At 43.5% G+C, this 25,734-nt stretch overlaps 1 protein-coding gene across 1 annotated transcript in view; it reads right to left on the bottom strand.

Moving 5' to 3' along the window:
* COG7 (component of oligomeric golgi complex 7) overlaps positions 1-17,232 on the bottom strand; it is an 82,137-nt gene extending 64,905 nt beyond the window's left edge. The window contains exons 1-4 of the mRNA XM_044234052.1: positions 16,883-17,232; positions 11,489-11,637; positions 11,204-11,320; positions 8,383-8,551 (exon numbers count right to left, since the gene is read on the bottom strand). Coding sequence (XP_044089987.1) covers positions 8,383-8,551; positions 11,204-11,320; positions 11,489-11,637; positions 16,883-17,051 — 604 coding nt within the window. The 5' untranslated portion in view covers positions 17,052-17,232. The remainder of the gene's footprint in view (positions 1-8,382; positions 8,552-11,203; positions 11,321-11,488; positions 11,638-16,882) is intronic.
* Between the last annotated feature and the right edge of the window lie 8,502 nt (positions 17,233-25,734).

Here is a 25,734-nt window from a genome sequence, read left to right as displayed (position 1 = left end):
TGCTCACCAAAATTCACTACCATGAGAAAAATACAACCACTTCATCTGTACTGAAGCCGGGGAAATATCTGTACTGCAGAACTTTGGAGAAAGGAATCAGAAGTCAGATATTCAGTCACCTTGGCCCATGGTGTGTGGGGATTCCAGAAGCACTGGGAATGTCACCGGGAGCAGCTAAGCATGGCAGGACAAGGTGGAGACAGGGAGCAAAGAGGGGGTCTGGTCCAGGCCAGCGGAGAAGGCTTAGTTCCGCATCAGCCCAGAAGAGGCTAAAAAGAGCCATCCTGCCTGCAGAGAGTGGGTCTGGAATCGGGCCTGATTTAAATCTGAACAAAGGTAATCAAACATAGCTTGCCCTCGCTACCAAGACCCATAATTCTGACCCAGAGGGCATCCTCCAAACCTGATTCTAGCAGCAAACCCCTTCAGCAGGAAAGGAAAAGCATTCAAATTCATGGAGCCACCGCCTCCCCACCTCCATTCCTAACTTCTTCTCCAACCCCACGTAGCCAGAGGTGCACCCCTACCATATCCGTGAGCTCTGTGGGCCTCTAGCCGCAAAAATTTGTGAGAAAATGGGAGGGACAAAGCTACCAGATGGTGACTTTCCACAAACCAGCTCCAGTCCTAGGATCCTAAAGAGGCAGAGAACACTCCAGACAGATGACTGACAAGAGGGTAAGTCATGGAATGGAAAGGCTGGAGATGGGTACTGAAGCCGTTCTCTTTAGGCAGCTGAAGAGCACAAGACAGAATGTAGCTTTTAATTCAAGGGCAAGGCGATAGCTCTCAACAAAGCCCAGGTAAACAAGGATGGGCTTCTAAGGAGATTGCACGTTCTTTTCCAGTTAAGAGCAAGCCCAGAAAAAAGCAGCCACGTAGAATTAGGATAAGCAGAACGAAAACAAACTAAAAAAAAAACAAAAAAACCCCACAATAGGACCTATGCAGAAGTAGCACAGGGAGGGGAGAAAAGAAAAGGAACAGAGCGTGCAGAAGGTACATCATGAGAGCACTTCAAGAACAAGCAGAGGGAGGATAATAAGGAAGTCAAGGACTTTACCACCACCGTAAACCAATTAGACCTAACACAACATACACACACACACACACACACACACACACACTCACACAGAGAACACTCCACCCAGCAACAGCAGAATACATATTTTTCTCAAGTGCCCATGAAACATTCTCCAGGACAGCTCACAACTGAGGCCAGAAAACAAGTGGAGGGATAGCTGGGTAACCCAGTTAGTTAAGTGGCTGCCTTTCGCTCAGGTCAAGATCCCAGGGTCCTGGGATCGAGTCTCACATCAGGCTTCTTGCTCAGCAGGGAGCCTGCTTCTCTCTCTGCCTTTGCCTGCCACTCTGCCTGCTTGTGCTCTCCTTCTCTCTCTCTAACAAATAAATAAATAAATAAAATCTTTAAAAAGAAAACAAGCGTAACTAAGACGGAAATCATATATCCTTTCCGATCATTATGAAATAAAACTAGAAATCAAAAGAAGAAAAAACAGTGAGAAAATTCACAAATATGTAGAAACTAAACAACAGTCTTAAACAACCAATGGGTCAAAGAAGATACCATAAGGGAAATTAAGAATTATCTTGAGACAAATGAAAATAAAAACACAATATACCAAAATATGTGGGATGCCACAAAAGCAGCACTAAGAGCTAATTTATAGCTGTAAATGCTTATGTTAAAAAAAAAAAATATCTCAAGCCAACTGCCTAAACTTTACATCCTAAAGACCTAGAAAAGGGAAAAAAAAAAACTAAACCAAAAGGTAGCAGAAGGGAAGATAATAAAGATCAGAGCAGAGATCAATATAATAGAGCAAAACAAAAAAGAAAAATCAACAAAACCAAGAGGTGGTTGTTTGAAAAGATGAACAAAATTGACAAACTTTTAATTAGATTTATTATGAAAAAGAAAGAAGACATTTCAAATAAAGTCAGAAATGAAAGAAAGGACACGACTACTGATCTTACAGAAATAAAAAGGATTATAAAAGAGTACTATGGGGGGTGCCTGGATGGCTCAGTTGGTAGAGTGTCCAACTCCTGATCTCAGGCCTTGATCTCAGGATTGTGAGTTCAAGTCCTGTGTTGGGCATGGAGCCTACTTAAAAAAAAAAAAAAATAAGGGTCCCTGGGTTGTTCAGTCAGTTAAGCAGCTAACTTCAGCTCAGGTTCTGAGAGCGAGCCCCATGTCGGTCTTTGTGCTCAGCAGGTTGTCTGCTTCTCTTTCTACCTCTGCTCCTCCCAAAGCTCGTGCTCACTCTCTCAAGTAAATAAAGTATTTTTTTAAAGTAAATCAATTAACAATAAATTAATAAATAAATACCAACAAATTGGATAAACTAGATGAAATGAACAAATTCTTAGACACACACAATCTACCAAGACTGAATCATGAAGAAATAAGAACTCTAAATGGATCCAAAACTAGTAAGGAGACTGAATCAGTAATCCAACAACTTCCAACAAAGAAAAGCACACCAAACAGCTTCACTGGTGAATATATTAGACATTTAAAGAAAAATTTATATGGATATTTCCCAAACTCTTCCAAAAAATTGAAAAAGGAGGTAACACTCTAACTCATTCTATGAGGCCAACACTCCCCCAATCCAAAGCCAGACAAAGACAATGCAAGAAAAGAAACCTACAGACCAATAGATTTTATTTATTTATTTATTTATTTTTGACAGAGAGAAAGGACACGTGCACTCAAGTAGGGGTGGAGTGCTCAAGCAAACTCCACACCCAGCAAAGATCCCAACACGGAGCTCGATCTCATGACCCTGAGACCATGACCTAAGCAGAAATCACCGGTCAGACACTTAGCCAGCTGAGCCACCCAGATGTCACATCCCTGAATAGTTTTGTAAAAATCCTTGACGAAATACTAGCAAACCAAAATCAGCAGCATATTAAAGGATAATACTCTACAGCCAAGTAGAGTTTATTCCTGAGATGCAAGGATGGTTCAATATACAAAAGTCAAGCAATGTATTACACTATTTTAACAGAATGCTGGAAAAAATCCACATGATCATCTCAAATGGTGAAGAAAAGGATCTGTTAAAATTCAACACTTTTCATGACATAACTCAACAATCCAGGAATAGAAGCAAACTATGTCAACATAATAAGGGCCCTGAATGAAAAGCCCCCAGCTGACCTAATACTCAATGGTGAAAGACTATTTCAAACTCTTACTCTGAGATCAGGAACAGGACAAGAATGTCTGCTTTTGCCACCTTTATAAGCCTTAGTGCTGGAAATCTTAGCCAAAGCAATGAGGCATGAAAGAAAAAAGCATTCAAAAAGAAGAGGAAGAAGTAAAATTGTCTGTTTGCAGATGATATGATCTTATAATCAGAAAACCCTAAATATTCCACAAAAAAACCTGTTAGAATTAATAAGTGAATTTGGCAAAGTTGTAGGACACAAAATCAACACATAAAAATCAGCTGTATTGGGGTGCCTGGCTGGCTCAGATGGTTGGGTATCTGCCTTTGGCTCAGGTCATCATCTCCGGGTCCTGGATCGAACCCCACACTGGGCTCCAGCTCAGTGGAGAATCCTGCTTCTTCCTTTCCCCCTGCTTGTGTTTTCTCTGTCTTGTCTCTCTCTCAAATGAATAAATAAAATCTTTTTTTAAAAAAATCAGTTGTTCTTCTACATATTGACAATGAATGATCTGAAGAGGAGAAAAAAATTCATTAACAGTAACATAAAAAAAATAATAAAATACTTAGGAAAAAAATTCAACAAGGAGCTGAAAGCCTTGTACTCTGAAAACAACAAAACACTGCTGAAAGAAATTAAAGACGACACAAATAAATGAGAAAACATCCCATGTTCATGGATTGGAAGACTTAATACCGTTAAGATGGTAATATTACCCAAAACCAGCGATGGATTCAATGCAATCCCTATTGAAATTTCAATGGTGTCTTATGAAGAAACAGAAAAACCCATCCTAGAATTCATACGGAACTTCAAGGGACCCCAAATAGATAAAACATTCCTGAAAAAGAAGGGTAACATTGATGGTCTCACACTTCATGATTTCAAAACTTACAACAAAGCTACAATAATCAAAACAATATGTATGGACCAGTGGGGGTAATGGTGTGGTACTGACATAAGGACGGACATGATCAGCAGAAGAGAACAGAGTGCCCAGAAATAAATCTTCACATATATAGTCAAATGACTTTCAACAGGGTGTCAAGGCCATACAGTGGGGAAAGGACAACAAATCATGCTCAGAAAACTGGATATCCACATGCAAAAGGAAGAAGTTGGACACTCACCTTACACTATATACAAATTAACTTAAAATGGATCAAAGGGTTACACATAAGAACTAAAACTATTAACTCTTAGAAGATGAGAAAAGTTTCATGACGTTGGATTTGGCAATAGTTTCTCACTTGTGACACCAATAACACAGGCAACAAAATTAAAAACAGATATATCGGACTACATAAAAATTTAAGAACTGTATATCAAAAAATACTATAAAAAGAAAGAAAGGACAATGCACAGAATGAGAGTTTTATATATCTGAACAGAGATTAATATCCAGAATATATAACAAACTCCTACAACTGAACAATAGAAAATAAATAACCTGATTTTTTTTTTAAGATTTTACTTATTTATTTGACAGACAGAGATTACAAGTAGGCAGAGAGGTAGGCAGAGAGAGAGGAAGGGAAGCAGGCTCCCTGCTGAGCAGAGAGCCCGATGCGGGGCTCGATCCCAGGACCCTGGGATCATGACCTGAACCGAAGGCAGAGGCTTAACCCACTGAGCCACCCAGGCACCCCAAATAGCCTGATTTTAAAATGGGCAAATTGGGACGCCTGGGTGGCTCAGTTGGTTAAGCAGCTGCCTTTGGCTCGGGTCATGATCCCGGCGTCCTGGGATCGAGTCCCACATCCGGCTCCTTGCTCAGCAGGGAGCCTGCTTCTGCCTCTGCCTGCCATTCTGTCTGCCTGTGCTTGCTCTCTCTCCCTCTCTCTCTGATAAATAAAAATAAAATCTTTTAAAAATAAAATAAAATAAAATGGGCAAATGACTTGGAACATCTGGGTGGCTCAGTCGGTTAAGTGTCTGCCTTCGGCTCGGGTCATGATCCCAGAGTGCTGGGATCAAGTCTCCCACTGGGCTCCCTGCTCTGAGGGGAGCCTGCTTACTCCCTCTGCCTCCTGCTCCCCCTGCTTATATGGTCTCTCTCCTGAGAGATAAGTAAATAAAATCTTTTTAAAAAAAAATGGACAAAAGGCTTGAATAGACATTTCTCCAAAGATACTCAAATGGCCAATAAGGATATGGCCATATCCAGTATCATTAGTCATTAGGGAAATGCAGGTCAAAATCACACTGCGATATTAATACACACCTATTAGGATGACTACTATCAAAAAAGCAGAAAATGACACGTGCTGGGGAAGATGTGGGGAAACTGAAACACATGTACATTACTGGTGGGAATGTAAAAAGATGTAACTCCTATGGAAAACATGATTTCTTGAAAAATTAAAAGTAGAATTCTCGTATGATTCAAAAATTCCACTTCTGGACATACACCTGAACGAACCGAAAGCTGATACTCCACCAGGTATTTGTACACTTGTGTGCACAGCAATACTATTCACAACAGTCAAAAGACGAAAGTAACTCAGCTGTCTGTGGACAGATAAATAAACGAAAGGTGATATATACATATAATGGAATAATATTCAGACTTAAAAAGGAGAAAAAAATTTTTTTTAAGATTTTTTTTTTTTTTAAATTTCTTTAACAGACAGAGATCACAAGTAGGCGGAGAGGCAGGCAGAGAGAGAGGGAAGCAGGGTCCCCGCTGAGCAGAGAGCCCAATGCGGGGTTCGATCCCAGGACCCTGGGATCATGACCTGAGCTGAAGGCAAAGGCTTAACCCACTGAGCCACACAGGCGCCCTGGAAATTTTTTTTTTTTTAAGGAGGGAAATGTTTACACATGCTAAAACACAGAAGAACCTTAATGATACGTGCTGTGTGAAATCAACCAATCACACAATGACAAATGCCATGTGATTCTACTTCTATAAGGTCCCTAAAGTAGCCAAATCTCTAGAGACAGAAAGAGGATGGCAGAAGCCAGGGGCTGGGGGTGAGAGAGTTAAGGAGTTAGTATTTTTTTTTTTTTTTTTAAGATTTATTTATCACAGAGAGAGAGAGAGCACAAGTAGGCAGAGGCAGAGAGAGAAGCAGGCACCCCGCTGAGCAAGAAGCCCAATCCGGGACTTGATCCCAGGACCCTGAAGACAGCAACTTAACCAACTGAGCCACCCAGGCATCCCAGGAGCTAGTATGTAATAGCACAGAGTTCAACTGAGGAAGACGAGGAGTTCTGGAGGTGGCTGGTGGTTATGTTTGCACAACGTAAATATACTTCATGCCGTTAACTTGTACACTTAAAAATGGTTAAAATGGTAAATTATAAGCTATATGTATTTTACAATAATTTTTAAAAAAAAACTCTTTTTAAAATAGAGAGCACTTCCCCATACCCCTGGGGCTAATAATACATGATATGTTACTTAAAAAAATATTTTTAATAAATAAATAAATAAATAAAATAGAGAGCACTTCAAAAAGTTAGCCTGGGGGGGCGCCTGGGTGGCTCAGTGAGTTAAAGCCTCTGCCTTCGGTTCAGGCCATGATCCCAGGGTCCTGGGATTGAGCCCCGCATCTGGCTCTCTGCTCAGTGAGGAGCCTGCTTCCCCGCGCCCCCCCGCCTGCCTCTTTGCCTTCTTGTCATCTCTGTCTAATAAATAAATAAAAATTTTTTTTAAAAAAATTAGCCTAGGAAAGAGAAGAAATTTGAAGCTACAACCGCTTCACACTCTTAAGGAAATTACATATGGTGTGCTTTCCCTAACAGGATCTAAGTTTCAGTACCTGGCTGGCTCAGTCAACAGAGGCGCAACTCTTGATCCTGAAGTTGAGTTTGAGCACCACATTAGGTGTAGAGATTACTTAAAACAGTAAATCTTTTAAATAAAGGGGGGTTGGGGATCTAAGGTATCACAATGAGATATAAAAGGACACTGGGAGTGCTTAAGGGAAAACACTATGATCTCATAGATCTCACAAGATCTCATAGATCTCTCTCATAGATCTCATGATCTCACAAAAGTGAAAATTAAACAGAAAAAGAGCAGAAATGCTATTTTGGAGTACCTGGTTGGCTCAGTCAGTTACGCATCAGCCTTTGGTTCATGTCATAATCCCAGGGTCCTGGGATCAAGCCTCAAGCCAGGCTCCCTGCTCAAGGGGGAGTCTGCTTCTCCCTCTTCCTCTCCCCGCTCCCTGTTCTCTGTCTCTCTGTCTCTCTCTCAAATGAAGAAATAAAATCTTTTTTAAAAACCGTAATAGAGTAATAAGGAGGAATGAGCGGCGCCTGGGTGGCTCAGTGGGTTAAAGCCTCTGCCTTCAGCTCAGGTCATGATCTCAGGGTCCTGGGATCGAGCCCCGCATCGGGCTCTGCTTGGTGGGGAGCCTGCATCCTCCTCTCTCTCTCTCTTTGCCTACTTGTGATCTCTGTCAAATAAATAAATAAAATCTTTTAAAAAAAATAACGAAGAATTAAAGCTTCCCAGCTGTTTCTATGACATCAACACAATCATGATACTAACCCCTGACACAGATATTTACTAACGAGCTCTCTATGAAAAAGTTCTAAATAAAGCATCATCAAATATCCAGTAGGACTTTAACATGCACTCACACATGCGCATGCGCACCCACACAGACATCTCATAAACATGTGGGGCTTGATCTTGAGGTGCAAGAATAATAGGATATTAGGAATGCTATCAATATGATTTCCCACATTAGTAGATCAGAGGAAATAAAAATCGTATTTGACACTTAAGATGTGTGCATTTCTTTAAAAGTAAATTTCACCCCCCCAAAAGAGAATCTTAAACTGATACTGAACTCTAGTTGTTGATATGAATGCTGAAGCAGTTAAGAGTGAAGTATGTTGATATCTATAAGTTACTCTGAAATGCACCCCAAACAGAACCTGGATGGTCAGAGAGATGGATGGGTGGGTAGGTGTGTGACAAAGCAAATGTGCTGAAACACCAAACTAGGATCTAGATGTTGTTTGTTGTGTGCTTATCTCGACATTTCCGTATGCTTAAAAATATTCATATGAACTATTGGAAAAAGGTAACCCTGATTAGGTTACAACTTAATTCGAAATTACATAATTTAATCCAAAGTAAACACTCAAAACGTGGAAGACTTGGAAAGCCTTACCCCTGTGGGGAGGTGTGCATCAAGGAGAGAGGGCTGCACTTACCTACAGACGGGGAGGCGAAGGCCGTGACAATCTGCGGCGAGGCCAAGGCCTCCAGCCTGTTCTTTAGCGCCTCCAGGTGCACACATTTTTCTGAGTAGTCTGGCGTATCAACAAGCATCATTAAGCTGTTCTGCATACCGGTCAGCTTGGCAGAAATCACAGCTATGTCCTACGAAAGGCCAGAACAGAAGATATTTATTTTAAAAAACCGCAGGTCCTTCAGGAGCGCCTGGGTGGCTCAGTTAGCTAAGCATCTGCCTTTGGCTCAGGTCATGATCTCAGGGTCCTGGGATTGAGTTCTGTGTCAGCCTCCCTGCTCAGCAGGGAGTCTGCTTCTCCCTCCCCCTCTGCCCCTCTCCCCTGTTTGTGCACTTGCTCTCTGTCTCTGTCTCAAATAAATAACATCTTTGAAAAAAAAAGAAAGAAAGAAATGAAAGACCCCAGATACTTCGATAAGGACAGACAAAATACAGGAAAGGACAGTTCATATAATAAGAAAATGGCCCAAAAACTTATTATGTTCAGTATGATTAGCAGTCAAATCAAGGGAAATTTAAACAAGAGTTTTCCTCCTAACAAAGTGGAAGACCCTAGAAAAAATTATGATAGCTATTGTTGGTAAGGGTGTGAAGAAGAGTCTGGTCCCATAAATCTATACTGTCTTCCTAGAAGGTAATTTAGCAATTTGCATCAATAATTGAAAATTATTCGGGCGCCTGGGTGGCTCAATCGTTAAGCCTCTGCCTTCGGCTCAGGTCATGATCTCAGGGTCCTGGGATCAAGCCCCACATTGGGCTCCCTGCTCAGTGGGGAGCCTGCTTCTCCCTCTCCCACTCCCTCTGTTTGTGTTCCCTTTCTCGCTATGCCTCTATCAAATAAATAAAATCTTTAAAAAAAAATGGAAAATTATTCACACGATTTTTTTATTAAAGATTTTACTCATGTACTTGAGAGAGAGAGAGGGTGCCGCGCATGAATAAAGGGCTGAGGGGGCGGTGCAGAGGGAGAGGGAGAATCAGACGACTTGCCAAGCACAGAGCCCAATGCAGCAAATCTCAGGACCTTGAGATCATAACCTGAGCTTCACGAAGGCAGATGCTTAACTGACTGAGCCACCCAAGCACCCCTCACATCTTTGGACCTCGTGTTTCCTTTTCTAGAAATCTGTCCTGAAGAAACAATTGGGGGGGGTGCCCCGCTGGCTCAGTTGGTGTACCATGATCTCAGGGTGGTGAGTTTGAGCCTAACACCGGGTGTAGAGATTACTTAGATATAAAATCTTTAAAAAAAGAAAGAAAGAACAATCAGAGGGTCACAGAGATAGTCATGGATTCTAATTAATTAATGTGATTCTAGTGTTGTAGTAACGAAAGCCTGGAAGCAACCTAAATCCTAAAGGACGAGTCACTCATAATGACATGCGGAATATGTGTACACATTAAAAATAGTGTTTTTGAGAAGTATTAATTACAAAGGGAAATAAGACTTTCTATTAAGTAAGATCTTGTTTAGATAAAAAGTAGACACTAGGGGTGCCTGGGTGGCTCAGTGGGTTAAGCCGCTGCCTTCGGCTCAGGTCATGATCTCAGAGTCCTGGGATCGAGTCCCGCATCGGGCTCTCTGCTCAGCAGGGAGCCTGCTTCCCTCTCTCTCTCTACCTGCCTCTCTGTCTACTTGTGATTTCTCTCTGTCAAATAAATAAATAAAAATCTTTAAAAAAAAAAAAAGTAGACACTAGAATATATGTAATGTCTATATATCAGTAATACATAATATATACAAAATACATAAGCACAAATATGGAAATAGTAGAAAAAAATACCCAGTACACATTAAAAAAACTTAGTGTGCACAGGAATAGGATCATTTTGTTTTCTGCCTTGTACTTTCTGGAATTTTCCAAATCTTCTAAGACACACATAAATTATGTTTAAAATTAGAAAAATAAATGCTGTTTTTTAGAAGAATTCAAGGTCTAGTAATTGTGTTTCATTTCATCACTCCACAGGTGTCTATATCATGTCAGACACCATATTAGATGCCTGAGACACAAAGAAGCTCACACGGCAGCCCCTGAGTTCCCAGCGTACTGGGACAGTAAGATCAGGATACAATTTAAGGAGCCCGGTTCAGGTGCCAGCGGGCACAGGGGAGGGAGCGAATGAGTTTGCCTGCGAGAGGCCAGGAGCCAGCACGGATGCCGACTGCTCCAATGGTTTAGCGGAAGGACAACGGGAAGCATGACCAGAGCGGTGGCAGAGGAACCCAACGAACAGACAACCACAGAGAGGCCCCAGGATGTGAAAGGGCCCCCCCAACCTGTGTTCCACACTCCCATTTCATCCATTTTCTCTGCCTTTTCCATGGAGGTCTCTCCTGAACTCTGTGACTGAGAAGGTCTTCAGTCAGGTGGGAGATACCGACTCCAGAAGGTAGAAAGACCCAGAGCAACTGCAGGTCTTCCCACTCTTTGCCTGTGTGTGTTTCCACGTGCTGCGTTTTCCAATCCCTTGCGGGTTCAGGGAAATGACTTTCTTGTTTGTGTCTCTGAACCTCAAGCGCCTGCCTACCTGGCCTGCGGACATGCCCTCAACTAAAGACCTACTGGAGTCTTTTTTTTTTTTTTTTTTAAGATTTTATTTATTTATTTGACAGAGAAAGATCACAAGTAGGCAGAGAAGCAGGCAGAGAGAGAGGAGGAAGCAGGCTCCCTGCTGAGCAGAGAGCCCGATATGGGGCTCGATCCCAGGACCCTGAGATCATGACCTGAGCTGAAGGCAGAGGCTTAAACCACTGAGCCACCCAGGCGCCCAAGACCTACCTGAGTCTTGAAGGTCTCCTCGATGTCGGCACTCAGTGTGCTCCACTTGTCCGCCTCCTGAAGGGACTCGGCCGCGAGCTGCATTCTGGACTTCACCTGGTCGATTTCTACCAATACCTAAAAGAGAGACGAGAGGGCAAACACTAAGGAAGTGGCAGTTCCTCCATCTCTGGCCTCCGCCTGTGACTGGAAACATAAGTGTCACAGCACGCGCCTGTCTTGAGGGAGCTTCTGTGAATGTCTCCCCAAAACAAGAATCGGCATGAGGGACAGGAGCCGAAATACCTGCATCGACTGAGATGTATCCTGTTCAAATTTTTTAATGTCCTCCTTGACAAGAATCATCTGTTCTTTCAGAAAAGACGCTTCCTGTTTCAGGGCTTCGACATCGCGGAGCACTTTGGGCATGTTCTGAAGAGCCTGGTGACTTGTTTCTGTAGCAAGAACCCAAGAACAAAAGGTGAAACTCGGACCGGTCACCAGTGGACAAGACGAACAGATCGTGAGACAGGAAGGGATTTTGCCCAACGCACCCCCAACCAAACAAGTTTTCTGTGCAAGATGGGGAGGGGAGAGGAGGTAGGCTGGGAGGTGGGCTCTGCCAGGACCATGCCCGCCCAGTCTGCCGGACGTGGGCCATGTGATTTGACAAGGACGGAACCATCAACCTGACCAACATGAACGCTTCTCCACGGCTGAGTTAAATTGAAAGTCCCTTCGTGAGGAGAGGAGGTGAAAGAATCTGACACTGGGTCAATGCCAGCTATGTAGCAGGTGACCTACAAACATTCTAGCACTGAATGTCCACAGGAATCACCAGCAGCCACCTATTACAAATTGGGAAACTGAGGCTCAGAGAGGTTGAGTAATTGCCCTCGAATTTCACAGAGCTGAAACCAAACCTTACATATGTCTGGCCCCAATGTCCGCATTCCATGGTCTTTTTGAAATAGAGTCCATAGACGGCCAGCGCCAACTGGGGCACAGTTAAATGCAGGTCTCTAGGTGCCTGCCAGAGTTTCTCATTTAGCAAGTCCAGGAGGAGACCGGGTGACATTAAGAAAGCTGCATGTTGTAAACAAACGTCCCAAACACATACTACAATGTACACATCTCTGGGCCCTATGATGTGTTACGTGGAATTGGGAGAGCTAATGGCATATCCCTTTGACCCTTTAAAGGGCAATTCACCGGAGAATCAATAAGTCCACTGTCTTCTCTCTACCAGTGCGGTGAACGGAACCTGAACATCTTTTTTTTTTTTTTTTTCCAATTTATTTATTTTCAGAAAAACAGTATTCATTATTTTTTCACCACACCCAGTGCTCCATGCAAGCCGTGCCCTCTATAATACCCACCACCTGGTACCCCAACCTCCCACCCTCCCCTTTTTTTTTAAGATTTTATTTATTTATTTGACAGACAGAGATCACAAGCAGGCAGAGAGGCAGGCAGAGAGAGAGGAAGGGAAGCAGCTCCCTGCTGAGCAGAGAGCCCAATGCGGGGCTCAATCCAAGGACCCTGGGATCATGACCTGAGCCGAAGGCAGAGCCTTTAACCCACTGAGCCACCCAGGCGCCCCTTAGAACCTCAACACCTTGAAGAAGTATTTGAGGAACCTGTTCGTCCAGCTGTGACATAGAATAACAATCTGTTTCCAGCACTGACTCCAAGTAAAGTTCTAAAACTAAGAAAACAAAGACAGAACAAGGATTTCTTTCACACAGAGACTGACTTTGAACAATGCTGACTTTTAACGACATTTTTATAGCCCCAACCTTCTGCTTGCTAAACCTCAGTCACTCTTCAGCCCCTGCTGATCCCTCTTTTTCCTTCTCCACAACCCTCCCCCCTGCAAACTGAATCCACTCTTTCTTCCACTTTTTTTTTCTTAAGATTTTATTTGACAGAAAGAGACACAGTGAGAGAGGGGAACAGAAGCCGGGAGAGTAGGAGAGGAAGAACCAGGCTTCCCGCCGAGCAGGGAGCCTGATGTGGGGCTCGATCCCAGAACCCTGGGATCAAGACCTGAGCCAAAGACAGATGCTTAACGGCTGAGCCACCCAGGCGCCCCTCTTTCCTCCATTTTAAAACTCTCACTTGCTGTGGTTGCCTCTGGGAGGATAAGGACCGGATTTACTGTGAAGGGAAACGGAGGCACTTTCTTGGGTAACGGCAATATTCTCCTTGACAGAGATTTAGGTTATCCCAGCTGTACACATTTGCCAAAACTCATGATGCTCATCAGAATAGATCTGTGCCTTTCACCTTATGTAAACTGTATTCAGTTGAAAAATAAAGAGCTGTAAATAAGTACTGAATTCTACTGTTCAGGGTACCAACTGAAATGTACAGGGGTAAAGCATACTGACGTCTGCAACTCATTTTGAAATACATCAAAAAACAGGATGGATGGGGACGCCTGGGTGGCTCAGTGGGTTAAAGCCGCTGCCTTCGGCTCAGGTCATGATCCCAGGGTTCTGGGATTGAGCCCCGCATCGGGCTCTCTGCTCAGCAGGGAGCCTGCTTCCTCCTCTCTCTCTCTCTCTGCCTGCCTCTATGCCTACTTGTGATCTCTCTGTCAAATAAATTAAAAAAAAAAAATCTTAAAAAAAAAAAAAAGATGGATGAATGGAGAGAGGGACAGGTAAACGGACAGATCTGTGACAGAGCAGAGCAGTACACTGTTCGCTGCAGAATCCAGGTAGTGGGCTATGGCCTCTCTTTACAAATTCTCTCACAGTTCCCGACTGCGTGGGACCTCCACCCACAGACACTCAGCTCAAGAACCTGCTATCAGGGGCGCCTGGGTGGCTCAGTGGGTTAAGCCGCTGCCTTCGGCTCAGGTCATGATCTCAGGGTCCTGGGATCGAGTCCCGCATCGGGCTCTCTGCTCAGCAGGGAGCCTGCTTCCCTCTCTCTCTCTCTGCCTGCCTCTCCATCTACTTGTAATTTCTCTCTGTCAAATAAATAAATAAAATCTTTAAAAAAAAAAAAAGAACCTGCTATCATTCTCGATGCTCTCCCCCTCGCATCCCTCCTTCCAATCCATCAGCAAGTTCTTCCCATTCTTCCTCCTAAAAATATCTTAAATCTACCCATTTCTCACCATGCCCACTGCCATAACCCCACTTAAAGCCACTATATGACAGTCCATTCTTCTGGACAGCTGCTTTTCAAACAGAGACAAAAATCCAACCATGTCTCTCCCCTGCTTAAAAATCCTCTGGTACCTACCCTTTATATTCATTTTGTATCAAATCCAAACTCTTTAATGTGACATTAAATGCCTGCATGATCTGGTCCCTGTTTGGTTTTTGTGGGTTCCCCCCACCCGCCCCCAACTTGATCTATTAACTGATCCAACCTAAGACTGGGTCTGTTTTTTTGTTTTGTTTTTAAGATTTTATTTATTTGACAGACAGAGATCACAAGTAGGCAGAGAGGCAGGCAGAGAGAGAGGGGCAGGAAGGAAGCTCCACACTGAGCAGAGAGCCCGATGCGGGGCTCGATCCCAGGACCCTGAGATCATGACCTGAGCTGAAGGCAGAGGCTTAACCCACTGAGCCACCCAGGCGCCTAGAACTGGATCTTTTTCAACACTGTATCTCTGGAACCTGGAAAACAGTTTGTGCCCAATAAATGTTTGTTGACTGAATGAATGACCAAATCAATCCTCCAATTTGGAGGCCTCAACATCCCCCCCTTGAGCCTCTGCAATAACCTCTCTTCACTGCAGACGAGCCCTTGTCTCACCTTCCATAAAAATAAAGCTTTAAACCTCTGAAGGCTTCCCACTGCCTAAAGGCCAAATTCCCAACTCCTTAGGATGACCAAAAGGGGACACCTGGGTGGCTGAGTCAATTAAGTGTCCCACTCTTGATTTCCACTCTGATCATGATCTCAGGGTCATGGAATCGGGCCTGCTTCAGATTTTCTCTCTCCCCCTCTCTCCCTCTGCACCCCCCTTCCCTGGGGGTGTGTGTGTGTGTGTGTGTGTGTGTGTATCTGTGTGTAAAGAATAAAATAAAATAAAATGATGGCAAAAACGCCCTTTCATCCCAATCTACTTTTTTGTCTTATCTCCAGAAGTCTTCCCCTCCCCCGGGGAAAGTGGGATCCTATAATAATAATATTAATGACTAATGTTTGTTGATTTTACTGATGCAGCTCTGTTAGAATTTCTCACTCTTCCGTGGACTAGCTAGGCCTTCTTATACCCACATGGCTGTGTGTGTGCTGTTCTCTGTCCCTTTCATACCAGAGGGAGCAAGGTATAATGGGTAAGAGCCCTAAACTCTGGGACCAATCCTTGGGTTCAAATCCAAACTAGAAACACGATGCTGGGTCCATGACTTCACTCAGCCACAGTCTCTACAACTATAAAGTGGGAACCATAACTGCGCCCACCTCCAAGGATTATTGCCAGGTTTAAACTGGATAGACTGAAAAGGGGCAACATTAGCATTTTGGCCAGGACAATTCTTCATTGTGTAGGACTACCCCAAGCATGCAGGACACTAAGCATCGCTAGGTATTTCCACTAACTGTCCCTCATTGTGACATTCCTTCCCATTGCAAGGACTGAAAAACACCCCACAACACCCAGAAACTCAGGGGATGGTGGGGCTGGAAGGAGGTGACATGACCACCCCTGGTTTGAAAACCACTTAGTTAATACATATAAAGCATTTAAAAGAGTGACTGACACATACCAAGGACTGAAATATTGCTATCACTGTTATTAATGTCCTCTCCCTCTTTGCCCTATTAAGTCTTCCTTCAAGGCCTAACACAGTTGGAAAACCCTTTATGATTCTCCCAGATTAGGGGTGACTGCACGCTTCTGCCAGCTCTCATAGCTCCTGATCCTACTTGCAGAAAAGCCGTCCCTCATTGTCATTCAAGTGTTTATCTTCCCCACGAGGCCGCAATCTCCTGAAGGGTAAACTTTTTGCCCCTGGCCCCGTTTCTGGGCACAGGTGTGGAAGATGCTCAATTATGAGTATTAGAGGCAAAGCACAATAAAGAACCTGCAGTGAAATAAAGCTCCCCTCCCCCCAACATCAGCCTTTTCTTAAACACTGGACCCATCTCTAAAGTAAAGTTCTATTTACTGGGTCATAAACTTCCCTGCGGGACCTGTCTCTCTCCCACCAAGCCTAGCAGAGAGACCGGCGTCCAGTATGCATCTAATGAACATACGGTGAGTAAAAATCGAGTCGAGGAGTTAATGAAAAGGTTGCTGGTGTGTATTATTTTTCAGTTAACTATCCTTGAAAGATGGTTCAAGTCTCTATTCAAGCCAGCCCACCTTCAAGGACATGAAGGTCCGCTAAAACCAGCCCATCTTCAAGGACACGAGGGTCCGCTGAAAAACAACGCTCCCCAGATTTGGGTCATTCCCACGCCGCTTTGATATGCTTTTGCAAATTTAAGGACCAGGTGACGATTAATTAATGTTCTTGAAATTCACTCTTTGGGACTTAAAGGAAACCTGATGGCACCGCCAGGGGTAGAAGGCAGGCGTGAGACGGGCGGCCGCGAGCCGAGACCGGCCCCCGGCTACCCGCCCCCGCAAAGGTCCGCAGGAGGGGAGGGGAGGGCCGGGCTCGCCTTCCCACCGCGGGGCCCGCGCACGCCCGCCGCCCCACGCCGGTCCCGGCAGCTCGGCCTCACCCTCTACGGCGTGGTTCACCTCCTGGATGAACAGCTGCAGCTTCATCACCAGGGTGGCCGCGTGGCCGTCCGCCTTCCCCGCCGCCGCCTCCTTGGAGCCGGTCCTGAAGGCCGCGTTGATCCACTCCTTCACGTCGAAGTCTTCCGCCAGGAACTTCGAGAAGTCCATGGCCGCACCCGCGCTCAGCCCCGGCGTCCAGGCCTGATAGAGCTGGCTCCGGCGGCAACGAGGCTGTGGGGTCGAGCGGCCCTGAGAGGGCACCGGGGCTGGCTTGGGGGGGCGGCGGCAGGCAGAACCCCCAGCGCCCACTAAACTCGTCCCTCCGCGTCCCCTCTATGAACTCGCGGAGCCGCGGACTCCGAATGGCCCTCGCCGCGCGCCGTACTTCTCCCGGAAGTGGGTGGCCGTTACCATAGCGACGCCGGCGTTTCCGGGCGCTCCGGAGAGCTGGAGACCGGAGCAAGGCTCCCGGCGCAGAGCGGCTCGCTGCTTCTCTTGCTAACTTGGTGCATGTTGAGCGCTGAAAGTATGTGCTTACTCTGAAGCCCTTACGTGCACTAGCGCACTTAAAGAGTTCACTGTCCTACGAGGGCCGTTATTCTCCCCCAAGGTAAAGATAAAGAATCAAGAGGCAGCTGAGCAACTGGTTCAGAGTCAGGTCGCCAGAAAGTGGGACTGTGGGGCCTTGAACTGGGGCAAGCGGGCCACTGGAGCTTGAACTCTTTACCACGCTTTCCTGCCTTCCTACAGAGAGCGGATGAATCTACGCGATCTGGCCTCAGCCCTCCCCATAGCCACATTGTCCTCCTGTCCTTTCCCGAAATGTACCACGCTGGAACTGGAATTTACCGGTTGCACTTGTTTTCTGTAGCCTCGTATGACGCCTCGGAAAAGAGAAGGCTTCAGTGTCATGAGAACCGAAAATTTAAAAAATGCTTTGTGTATAATTGCGAATAGTTTTGCCACTTAACCTTCTCAGGCCAGGCATACTCCGACTTGATGCATATGGTAGTTCTTGAAGACTCTGTATATCTAAGAACCCAAATCCACAAATCAGGAAAGCCAGTATACTGTTCTTGATGGGAGCGTTGGAAGCCTTAGGCGCCTCTACAATATATCCCCTGGCCTCCATGATGAACGTTTTAAAAATAGCTTTGCTAATAATTTACAGGATATAAAATTCACCCATTGTGGGATGCCTGGTTGGCTCAGTGGGTTAAGCCTCTGCCTTCAGCTTGGGTCATGGTCCCACATCAGGCTCTCTGCTCAGTGGGGAACCTGCTTCCCCCTCTCTCTGCCAGATGCTCTGCCTACTTGTGATCTCTCTCTGTGTCAAATAAATAAAATCTTTTTTAAAAAATTCACCCATTGTAAGTATACAATTCAATGATTTTTTTAAAATTTAGAGTTGGTCTATCTCCACAAGAACATTTCCATCAGCCAGAAAAGTTCCTTCCTCCTCATTAGCACTTAATTTCTTCTTCCACACCAGGCCTAGGAAACCACTCATCTGCCATCTATAAATTTAGCTTTTGCGGACATTTCAGATTTCCATCTGGCTTGTTTTCGCTGAGCGTGTTTTTTGAGGTCCCTTTGTGTTGCACCATGTATCGGTTTGTTCCTTTATGTTGTTGAATAGTATTCCATTGTGTGGATATGACATATTTAGCCATTCACCAACTGATGGGCATTTATGCTGTTTCTAGTTTAAAGTCATTATGAATAATGCTGCTATGAATGTTCGGCCACATGCCTTTGTGTAGACAAATTTTCATTACTTTTGGATATGTTCTTAGAAGTGGAATTGCTAAGTTACAAGATAAATTTATGTTTAACTTTTTAAGAAACTGTCAAATTTACCCAGAGTAGCTGATACCATTTTACATTATCAGTAACATGTGAGGGCTCCCGCTTCGCTGTACCCTTACCTATTTCCGGTATATAATAGTAAGTCACTGTTGATTTAGTCCGCATTTTCCTAACAACCAACGATTTTGAACATCTTTTCATGTTATTAGCCATTCTTACATCTTCTTTGGTGAAACATCTATTCAGATCTTTCACCCATTTTCAAATGGGGCTGTCTTCGTCATATTGAGCTGTTAAATTTCTTACATATTCTGAATTCCCTTTTTTAAAAGATTTTATCTATTTGACAGACAGAGATCACAAGTAGGCAGAGAGGCAGGCAGAGAGAGAAGAGAAAACAGGCTCCCCGCTGAGCAGAGAGCCTGATGCGGGGGCTCGATCCCAGGACCCTGGGATCATGACCTGAGCCAAAGACAGAGGCGTTAACCCACTGAGCCACCCAGGCGCCCCCTGAATTCCCTTTTTAATATGGTTTACAACTATTTTCTTCCAATCTGTATCTTGTCATTTTCTTAATGATGTCTTTGAGGTGCAAGTTTTTTTTTAATATTTTATTTATTTATTTGACAGAGAGAGATTGCAAGTAGGCAGAGAAGCAGGCAGAGAGAGAGGAGGAAGCAGGCTCCCTGCTGAGCAGAGAGCCCGATGCGGGTCTCGATCCGAGGACCCTGAGATCATGACCTGAGCCGAAGGCAGTGGCTTAACCCACTGAGCCACCCAGGCGCCCCGAGGTGCAAGTTTTTAATTTTGATAAATTCCATTATCATTTGTTCTTTCTTACGGATCCTACCTTTTGTCTCATTATCTAGCAAATCTTTGCCTAACACGAAATCATGAAGTTCTAAATTTTCTTCTAGAAGTTTTAAAGTAGTAGCTCTTCATTTATGCCCATGGTCCACTTTGAGTTTTTTGTGTATGGTGTGAGGTAAAGGCCCAAGTTTATTTTTTAAAGAATTAAAGTAACCTCTATACCCAGTGTGGAGCTCAAAGTTACAACCCCAAGATCGAGCGTCACATGCTCTACTGAACCAGCCAAGCGCCCATCTAATTTTTTACATACACGTATACAGTTATCCCAAGATGATTTAGAAACTTTCCTTCTCCACTGAATTGCCTTAATGTCTTTGTCAAAAATCAAGTGATAGAGATATGAGGATTTCTGGACTTTTAATTCTGTTGCATTTTCTGTATTCTTATAGTACCAATACCAAATTGTCTTGATTACCATAGTTTATAGTAAGTTTGAAAGTCTGATAGCATCGGTCCACCCACTTTATTTTTAAAAATTGGGGCACCTGAGTGGCTCTGTGGGCTAAAGCCTCTGCTTTCAGCTCAGGTCGTGATCTCGGGGTCCTGGGATCGAGCCCCACGTCGAGCTCTCTACTCAGCGGGGAGCCTGCTTCCTCCTCTCTCTCTCTCTCTGCCTGCTTGTGATTTCTGTCTGTCAAATAAATAAGTATAATCTTTAAAAAAATTATTTTGCAGGGCGACCCGGTTGGCTAAGCATCTGCCTTCAGCTCAGATCATGATCCCAAGGTCCTGGGATCCAGCCTTATGTTGGGGTCCCTACTTTGGGGGGAAGATGTTTCTCCCTCTGCCCCTCCTGCCCTCTCTGGCCTGCTCTCTCACGTGCACTCTCTCTGAGATAAACACAATCTTTTTTTAAAGATTCTATTTATTTATTTGAAATAAAGAGAGAACATGAGTAGGGGGCTGGGGAGAGGGAGAAGTAGCCTCCCCGCTGAGCAGGGAGTCCGATTTGGGGCTTCATTACAGAACCCCGGGATCATGACTTGAGCTGAAGACAGACGCTTAACTGACTAAGCCACCCAGGTGCCCCTCAAATAAATAAAATCTTAAATAAAAATTAAAAATTAAAAAAATAAAATCTTAAAAAAATTAAAAATTAAAAAAAAAGAGGTCTGCTACTCCAGACCTCTTGCATGTCCCTATACATCTTATAACCTGCTTATCAATTTCTACACAAAAATGCTGCTGGAATAAGGATTTTATTGAACTTATACATCATTTAGAGAATTGGCATCTTGACAATATGGAGTCTTCCAGTCCATAAATGTGAAATGCCTCTGCATTTATTTAGATCAGGATTTTCAACCTTGGTGTTATTCACATTCATGGCCACATAATTTTTTATTGTTCAGGCTGTCCTGTTTTGTACAATGTTTGGCTGCATCTTTGGCCTCTACCCACTAGATCCTAAAAGCATCCCTTCCCCCAAGTTGTGGCAACTAAAAATATCTCCGCACATTGCCAAAAATTTCTCAGTGCGAACAATCACCCCTGGTTGAGAACCTAGAACTTAAATCATCTTTCTCTCAGCAATACCTTTTGTTGTACATTGTAAATATCTTGCACTACTTTTGTTAAATTTAGTCCAAAGTGTTGCATTCATTTTAATGCTATTATGAATGTAATTAATTTCATTTCGTATGTTCTTGCTTTAGGAATCCAACTGATTTTTGTATATGTGTCTTGTACCCTTTGGACATTTATCAGTTCCAGTTATTTCTGTATGTATTGCCTGGAATTTGGCTATGTACAGGTTCATAACATCTGTGAACACAGATTCTCCTTTCTCTTCCTTCTACTAACTGCACTGCTCAGAATCTTGAGCACAATATTGAGTAGAAATGGCAAGAGCAGACATCTTTGCCTTGCTCCCGGTCTTTGGCGTCCTTTTCAGTTCAATCCCTTTCTCAAGACGACCAAGTTCCCTTCTATTTCTAGTTTATTAAAATGTTGGTTAAAACACATATACTTTTTTGTACCTATTAGAATAACTGTGTGGTTTTGCCTTTTATTCTACTCATGTTATATAGTAATTAACATTTGGATGGTAAACTGACCTTGCATTCCTAGGGTAAGTTCTACTTGGTCATGATGTAGAATGTTACCAGATTTGCTTTGATACTATTTTGTTGAGGACTTTTGTGTCAATGTTCATGGGAGAAAACTGGTCTGTAATACTGTTTTTGTGATCTTTCTCTAATTTTGGTTTAATGGCAATTCTGGTCTTAGAATCATTTGGGAAATGATCCTTCCTTCTCTAGCTTCAGAGTTTGAGAACTGGGGAAGCCTCTTTAAAAATCTGGCAGAACTAACTGTGGAACCATCTGGGCCTGGCTATTTCGTCTTGAGAAGATTTTATTAATTCAACTTATAGACCTATTCAGATGTTCTATTTCTTCTTAAATCAGTTGGTAATTCATGGCTTTCTAGAAACTTCTCCATTTCACCTAAGTTGGCATAAAATTGTTCATAGGATTTCTTTATAATCCTTTCCAGTTTCTGTAGAATCAGTAGTTATGTGTCTTCTTTCCTGAGTTTGGTAATTTGTCTTTTATTGTTGGTCAGTCTCCTATCTTGAACCATAAAATGTTCTTAGTAATAGAAGTCACTCATGGCAAAGCAACAAGATTGAAGTCATCTGGGTGCCAGACATCATATGACTGCATACAAACCCTAATCCCACTACCTCCAGGGTTTTTGAATTTGAGAGAATTATAGTTGACTTGTGTCTCAACTTAGGCATGAAATCCTAATCCCTAGTCCCTCAGAATGTGACCTTATCAATAGCATAATACAGATATAGTATTATATCTGTATTAATACACTAAAGATATAGTTAAGATGTCCTACTGGAGTAGGATTGGCCCTTAGTCCAATATGATCAATATAAGATGGTCACGTGAAGACACACAGGGAGACCACATGACCACAAAGGGAGAGGGAGGAGTTCCGCAGCTGCAAGCCAAAGACTGCCAAAGATCATTGCAAATCACCACAGTTATTTGACAGGTTTCAGAGTGAGCGTGGCCTGATTCCAAACTTCTCCAGAACTGCCAAGTGTCTGTTGTTTTTAAGCCACCCCGCTCACGGTATGTTGTTGCAGCTGTCCCAAGCAGCCAATACAGAGACCCAAGTATCTTTTGTTTAACCAATGCTTCTTTGGCCTTAGCCGTTTCTTGCAGCTGATGAGAACCTTGACAGAGATGGAGGGGATGGTCAGATTCTATCAAAACCAAACTTTTTTGTAGCCTTAGCAAACATTAGGTTAGTAACATTAGCAAAATTTTACTGGTTTCCATGAGAACAGAAAAGGTTGTGAAATGAACCAAGTGACAAAATGGAAGTCACCACAGTTACAATAGTAAATGAATCTTGGATACGGTGATTTGAGGAGAAATGATAGCACCTACAGTTACAGAGTCCCTACTGTGTCTGGTATTTTGTTGACCTTATTAAAACTGCATCTAGGGCGCCTGGGTGGCTCAGTGGGTTAAGCCGCTGCCTTTGGCTCAGGTCATGATCTCAGGGTCCTGAGATCAAGCCCTGAATCGGGCTCTCTGCTCAGCGGGGAGCCTGCTTCCCCCTCTCTCTCTGCCTGCCTCTCTGCCTACTTGTGACCTCTCTCTCTGTCAAATAAATAAATAAAATATATTTTTTTAAAACCTGCATCTAAACCTAAGAAGTAGATTTTTTTAACATTTTCACAATTTAACAATATAAAAACTGAGGCAGACTGTTGGGTGTCCTGCCCAAGATGCTACAGATGGCAGAAAACTAGAAATTGAACCTGACTCCAAAACCCATACCTGTTTCCACTCTACAATGCTGGGCTGACAGAAGTAAGGCAGGGAGTGGATTGCTAGAGAAGATGTAAGAAAGTCTGGGCCCATGGAAATGGAACCAGGATGAGGGAGAGACTGGAAATACACAGAACTACCAGGAAATTCATGTGCCAATTTTAATACATGGGACTTAGAACTGATTGATCCCATCTGCTGTCAGGAGATGGGATCAGAGAGCTTCTTTCTCCTACTAAGCAGTAGCATGACATTATCTCCAAGCTACATGGTTACATCTAAAAACAAAACAAATCAAAACAAACAACACTCCAGTTCATTTGAGCATGCCCAGAGTATCTCCAAGGAAGTAAGAGAACTAGTAACACTGTCTCCTAGAAAAGTAATCAGGTGGAAGACTTTCCACCTTTTAATCTGGAAAAAACATTAAGCATAAAGATTTTTTTTCAGCCTAGCAACTTTAGAAAATGCAAATAAAATTTAAAGAAAACCCATTTACAGGGCGCCTGGGTGGCACAGTCGGAAAAACGCCTGACTCCTAGATTTGGCTGGGGTCACAATCTCAGGGTTGCCAGACTGAGCTCTGTGTCAGGCTCCACACCCAAGCGTGGAGTCTGCTTAAGCTTCCCTTTCCCTCTCCTCCACCATGTTCTCGCTCTGAAATCTTTAAAAAACTCATTTGCAATTCTAGGACCCGAAGATTATCAGTAATTACATATGCACACATTTACCTAGATTGCTTGGTTTTTAAAGCAGGCTATGGTAAATATAAAAGTATGGGTTTTGAGGCACCTGGGTGGCTCAGACGTTAAGTGTCTGACTTCGGCTCAGGTCATGAAACATGGGATTGGGTTTTTGTTTTGTTCCATTCCACAGTAGTTCAAGGACAGCTTTTTTCCCTCCAATAGATGGCCATAGTATCTTATGGTAGATAGCTAATCTACTACAAATCCAGTCTTCCCTTCTTCCTTGGCCAAAACCCAGTTTCGTGAGGTGTGGCACTGTACACAAATATGACAATTTCTCAGCCTTCTTTGCCCAAATTCTGGCAATGTCACAACACAGCCAGTAAGATGTGGATGCAAGTATCACATGAAACTTATGGGAAACCTTAAGAATGTCCGTTTTCCTTTATTCCTTCCTTCCTTTCCTGTGTCCGCATCTCAAGCCATCGCCACGTAACATGCTGAGGAGAGTATCTGTGGGCGAGGGTTTCGGGCTGGCTGGAGTCTGGATCCCTAATGACTTTGTGATGCTTTTATCAGCAGTGGTTTCAGACTACATCAGGTCTTTTTTAACAAGAAAATAAACCTGTGTTTAGGCCACAATACTCTCTCCTTATTAAACATGCTACCGGTCGGTTTTTGTTTTTGTTTTTTTAGCATTTCATCTGAGACCAACAGCATGAGTTGCTCAGGTCGGGGAGGGAGAGGGAGAAGCAGACTCCACACTGAGCAGGGAGCTCCATGCGGGACTCCATCCCAGGAGCCTGGAACCACGACCTGAGCCAAAGGCAGACTCTTAACTGACTGAGCCACCTCGGCGCCCCTGGTCATTTATTTTTATTAGGATTAAACAATGAATAATTTAGAAGGACTTTTTCTTCATCCATGAGATGACCAAATAGTCTGGTTGAGCAGATGTGGTTTATACCGTGTGTGCTTTCAGTAGGCCACGGGCTGTACGAGAGTGTGCCACGTGTACGGCAAAAACAAGAGCAGACTACACTGCCTGCTCCAGACCTGATGTCAGGGCCATACATTCTAGAATGCACAGCTTTGTTCACAAAAGTAACTGAATGTCTTCTAGGAAATGTGTTCTGCTACAGACTTCATCTGTTGACGAAGCTTGGGGATGTGTTTCAAAATGGCAAGAAGTCTTTTGGTTTCCAATTAACTTCTGGTTATCTTTTTATCCTTGATGTTTACTGTGTCTCAGTATTAGAGACTCACCAAAATTTTAAATATCTGCTTTTTACTTTGGAGATAAACTTTATAGTTATGGGCAAGTTGACTCTATTCATGTGCTGGAAGGAAACCAGGTGGACAGGCTAACAGCAGACAGTAAATGAAGTAAGTCTCAGCTAATTTAGTGCCAGGCAGTATTGTAGTCACTTTACATAGTCTTTTTAATTCTCAAAAAAAAATTTCTGTTAATTCTCCCTCACTTTACATAGTCTTTTTAATTCTCAAAAAAAATATCTGGTAATCAAGCAGTACTTGTACTACACGGAGGAATCTGAAGAAGGCAAATTACTTACCCAAGATCACATGGCTTCTTGGAGGCAGCAATACCACTGAAGCGCCGAATTGGAACTAAGGGTGAACTTAAGGATTTCAGTGTTTCCAGTTCGAGGCTTCAGAAGATGGCCAACG

This window comes from Neovison vison, chromosome 14 (genome assembly GCF_020171115.1).
Source record: "Neovison vison isolate M4711 chromosome 14, ASM_NN_V1, whole genome shotgun sequence".
NCBI classification, from domain to species: domain Eukaryota; kingdom Metazoa; phylum Chordata; class Mammalia; order Carnivora; family Mustelidae; genus Neogale; species Neogale vison.
Note: the sequence above shows the minus strand (reverse complement) of the source record. Positions and strands in the feature narration are given on the sequence as shown.